The 4,992-nt window shown below is 54.8% G+C and overlaps 1 protein-coding gene across 1 annotated transcript; it reads right to left on the bottom strand.

Annotated features, from left to right (window-relative positions):
- Positions 1 to 258: 258 nt before the first annotated feature.
- LOC133344483 (protein reprimo-like) lies at positions 259 to 1,974 on the bottom strand. The gene has a single exon (XM_061554458.1). It carries the CDS (start codon positions 1,604 to 1,606, stop codon positions 1,229 to 1,231), a length of 378 nt encoding a protein of 125 aa, XP_061410442.1. The 5' UTR covers positions 1,607 to 1,974; the 3' UTR covers positions 259 to 1,228.
- Positions 1,975 to 4,992: the final 3,018 nt, after the last annotated feature.

Genomic DNA, 4,992 nt, shown 5'->3' on the forward strand with positions numbered 1-4,992 from the left:
CGCACAAGCAGACCCACTCCCTTCGCACCAACCTGATGGACGCATTTTCTTCACCCTGCGGGCGCCCTGCCCGCCGAGGCGTGTTGCGCGCTGGCACATCGCCCCAACAATCTGTTACAGGCTATAGGGGGGAGGGGAGAGGGGGATCGTTGTCTTTGTCGTGAGTGCGCGCATCGCACGAGGTGTGCACGAGACAGGGCGCGCCGCGCACGCTCGCTCGCTCGCAGTCAACCGCGTGGCCGCGTGGGTCACGAGCCGAGCGGCAATCAAAGCGATTACAGAGAAGTTTCTCCACGCACAATTTTATTCGCTCCTTTGCGAGATCGTTACGAAACCACTCACGACGTCAAAAAGCATATCCATCATGCGCATGCGCAACGCGCGTCCGTACCGCGCGCGCACGAGACGAAGACGAAGATTCCCCCCCCCCCCCGTGTAGGGAGGGCAAGTGCTGTTAGCGAGCACCTATGAAGGGCCGGCACGGCACACGAGGGGTGGGTGGGCCAGCACCACGCCCTACCCCCTTTGTCTCATGAGTGCTGATATTTATACACCGCACTAGGTACTCATTATTCAATCTTCAGTCGACCTTGGGGAGGCCCATGACCGGTTTAAATATTCCCCACTGTTCTTGGTTTGTGAATGGGAATCGAACGCGGGTAGTCGGGTTCGCAGCGCAGTGCTCTAACCACTGCGCGCACACACACACACGCATCCGCGCATCCGCGGACACACGAAACTCCGACGAGCACTTGACACGTCGCATTTTACGCATAACGCAGATAAGGGGGCCATAAACCGTTTAACTCCATCCGCTAAGGCGAGTTTGGAATGCACAGCGCCTCCAGCCCCACGCGCACACGCGCGCGATCGCTCGAGTCTCGCGCTGTCGCGACACCTGTTAGTCGCGACAGCCGTTGTCGCGACAGCCGTTGTCGCGCTTAGATCTTCACGTGCCAGGCGCGCTCTGCTCGGCACCGTGGACACACATCCTCGCTTCTTCCGTGTCGAGTCGCGCTCTTCACGAGGACGATCGCTCCTTCTGCTCGGCGGCACTGCGAGACGAGATTGCGCAACCACCTGCTGCTCAGCCGCACTCAAGAAGGGGGGGGGGGGCGAGGGGGGTCAGGGGGAGAGGGTGGGGGGGCTCCACGTACGTACCCCCCCCAACCCACACACCTCGTGTCATGCTCCACCTCCTGCGGCCAAACGACCCCCCCCGGGCGGGTTAAGTCCTCACGATGACCGCCTCCACGTCCTTGGAGTGGCGGCGCTCCCGCACGAGGAGGTTGACCATGCCCTCCGACTTGACGAGCAGGTTGCACCCGATGAAGAAGACGCCGAACACCACCGTCAGCGACAGCACGCACATCACGGCGATCTGGGTCAGGCGGAACATGTAGAGGCGGCCCGCGTCTGCGAGGGGGCCGAGGGGACCGCTCCCGTCTCCCCCGGCTGGCGGCACCTGCCCGCCCGCCGTCGCGTTCTCTAAGCAGCACAGAGTGGCGCCCAGTCGCACCGCGGTGCCGTTGCCGTCCGCCGCGCTGGACGAGTTCGCGAGAGCGGCCGAGAGCACGGCGATGTCCAGAAAATCGGAGACGTTCATGGTGTCCGCCGGGTTGAGGATGACCGTGGGTTTTGAGATGGACGGGGGGGGGGGGGGGAGGCGAGCCGAGCCTCAGCGAGCGGAGCCCTCTGGGCGAGTCAGCCCGGGGAGCTCTTGGGGTCTGCGGCTGACGAGGACGCGCAGAGAGGCACCCCCCCAGGAGCGCATGGACCTCGGACAGAGTCTCCGAGCTCCGGCGAGAGATCGGACGGAGCGAGAGGAGGGAATGGGAGGGGAGCGATGGATAGATAAAGGTGTGGGGGGGGGCGGGGGCTGGGAGGGGAGTAGCTGGAGCAGGAGGGGCAGAGTCGTGGTTGGCAGCCTCTGCGGTAGCTGGAGCACTCTCGTGGCGTCGCGGCTTTTATACAAGCCCCGCGTCACCACGGACTCTCACCCCTCGCCTCCTCCTCCTGCTCCTCCTGCTGCTCCTGCTGCTGCTGCTCGTGATGACGACCCGTGATGCGCAGAGCTCGCGGGCTGCAGCGGGGGCGTGCGTCCACGCGCGTGTACAGCTGCCTGCACGTGTGCGGCAGTGTCGGCTCGCTGACGATTTCTAGTGGCTGAGCAGATGTCCCAGCGCAGCAAGATTGGTGCGAGACAATTGAATAGATTTTTTTTGAATGCCAATCGACTCTCGTGGAGATGTAGTGAACAAGACACCGACTACTGGCACGACGACACTTTGCCTTCGTCTCTATTTGCGTCTGAGACGCACGATCTACGCCGCGACTCCAACAATAAACAACGCCGCATCGGCGTTACAGGTCGTGCGCATCCGTAATTACAGAGCCCGCTCGTGACTGTGATTTCACAAGGTTGGCCGTTCTCGGCTTGAAATAAACACGCGGGGGGAGGGGGGTGCTAGATGTGGGGGTGGGTGGGTGGGTGCGGGGTGGTGGTTAACACATGGGAGGGTGAGGAGCTGCGAGCGCTGGTTATGGGAAGTGGGGTGGGGGGCACACTGATACATTCGACACTCCGCGTTGTGCGCGTGCGTGACACGCGCACTGCCACGATCCTCGCCCTGTCTCTCCGTGGCGTGGGTAGGATCGTAAGAAAGCGGTGCCGTGATAATTATAATAATAATATATCTCCGTGGAGGTGAATGGAGATCATGTACGGGTTACTGAGTTCTCAATCATCTGTTTTTTGGGGGTTATGAGAATATCCGATATTTTTCAAGTCAAAACGGAATGGGAAATTGACGGGACGGATGAAACAAATGACAGCTATATAGCTATCATTTGTTTATTTGAATCTATCTACGTGACGTTACCGAAAGACCCAAGAATATGAATTACTGCAGTCACGAAAGGTTTAAGTCAAGATTAAAATGATAGCCACTTCACCAAAATTATTCCCCATCCATAATTGTGTTAAGCAAATTAATTTGGGATGCAGCGACTGCAACTGAGATTGTATTCGTTTTTGTATGCATCCATTCATGTCGTGCGAGCAGGTCATGGTCTCAAACTCGTGACTGGAAACCCAGCAAGACCGTTCCAAAAGGTCGTGCAACACAGCCGAACGTGTCCACACGTTTGGAGCTCATTCGTGCATTCACTGCTGGACGAGCCCCCCCCCCCCCCACACCGTGCAAGTCGTGGGTGTTTTGCTGGACGAGCCCCCCCCCCCCCCCACACACACCGTGCAAGTCGTGGGTGTTTTGCTGGACGAGCCCCCCCCCCCCCCCCCCACACACACCGTGCGGGTCGTGGGTGTTTTGTTAGGCCATACTTCACCACGCCGGTCAAGTGTTGATTGGAGCATAGTAATGATTCAAAATGTAATCGTTAACGACGCTTTACAATCTATATATATACTGTACTATGCATTTAGCGAATGCTATTACACGTAACTGCCATACAGTTAGAGCGCCAGATATTCAAGAAAAAAAAATGTTTGTCAATGTTAAGTATATTTGTATTGTGTGAGTGGCCGTCAGCCCACGGTGTAGCCACAGCGCCATGAGACACCCTCCCCCAGCACGTGGCAGGTGACAAAGCAGTCCGCCTGGCACGCCGGAGACCGTGTGCGTCCACAGCCTCCTGCTCTATACTGTACTGTGGTGGCCTGACGTTTTGGGCCAACGACCCTTCTACAGACCAAGGGGATGGGGGCATGTACTGCTCTCGTGGGGACACCAGTGATGTTTTGTTTGTATCTTCCAAACCTGGGTTAGTTACGCCACCTGGCGGGGAAGCCTCCTCATCCTCGCCGTCTTCAGAGCTTACCGCAAGGGCAGTCCCACCGCCTACGGCCTCACCCTCGATGGAGACGAGGCTTCTGGACAGGGTGGAGTGGGCCTTCCTCTTCCGTTGAAATATCTATGTTGGACTTCTTTTGCACCGTACGTAGCCAACCGTGCTAGTCGGAGGTGCGCGGGGGGGGGTACAACAAACTAAACACATAACAGCAGGTGTCTCATGAAAATAGTTTTCAATCTGCACGGCGCAGAGATGCGGTGAGTATCATAAATAGAAGGGCAACTCGCGCCGTGGTTCGCGAATGCCCGCATGTGGTGCAACAGAAGGGAGATGACAAATCAAGGAAGGAATTGTGGGACAAGGGCCAGGGAAGGGGGGAGGCGTAAGTTGTAAAGTTGTTCGTGTAAGTTGGTCAGCCTGGGGGGTAACGCTTTATACTGCAGGGTCCTGAAACTCGCGAAGACTACTCGGAGTGAGTGGTTTTTCTAGATTTGAAGCTTTCGTGATTGCAAGAATTCATACTCTTAGGTTTTTTCGGTAAAGTCACGTAGGTAAAAAAATTAAAGAAAAAATAACTAAAAGTAATTTATTTATTATTTTGATTTAGTATTTTATTTATATTATTACTTTTAGTAATTTTTAATTTGATTATTTTACCTACGTGAATTTACTGAAAAAACCTAAGAGAATGAGTGGTTCTTCTCAACCTGGGGGTGCACGCACTCGCTGGGGGTGCGAGATGCCCTTTCTGGGGGTAGCGAGACATGGCCAGATATGTTTTAGAAGTTAAAGCATCGAAAGTTTAACACGTAGGCTTTCGAGACCAATATTATTCATAATAAACATTTTGGGTTAGATCGCGTTATTTATAAATGTGTCGTAACCCTCCACTACCCGAAACGGCCAATCAGTAAAAAAGTGTCACGTTGACAAAAGACAAAATAGTTTACTACTTTAGCCCACCGGTGGGCTAAAGTAGTGAACTATTTGTCTTTACGACACATTCATAAATAACGCGATCTAACCCAAAAATGTTTATTATGAAAGCAGCAAAACACGAATTAAGAACGGGCACGTCACAACTACTTTGTGTTTCATCAAGCCCTATGTTTGTATTAATATTATTACTTTTTAAATATGATTGAGACCCCACGGGGTGCAAGGCTGCAGTAAAGGTTA

Source organism: Lethenteron reissneri, chromosome 20, assembly GCF_015708825.2.
Source record: "Lethenteron reissneri isolate LAM-NWPU_2019-01 chromosome 20, ASM1570882v1, whole genome shotgun sequence".
NCBI classification, from domain to species: Eukaryota; Metazoa; Chordata; class Hyperoartia; order Petromyzontiformes; family Petromyzontidae; genus Lethenteron; species Lethenteron reissneri.

What these genes read in the sequence shown, in the direction of transcription:
- LOC133344483 (XM_061554458.1), bottom strand. Translation starts at nt 1,606, where the DNA reads ATGAACGTCTCCGATTTTCTGGACATCGCCGTGCTCTCGGCCGCTCTC.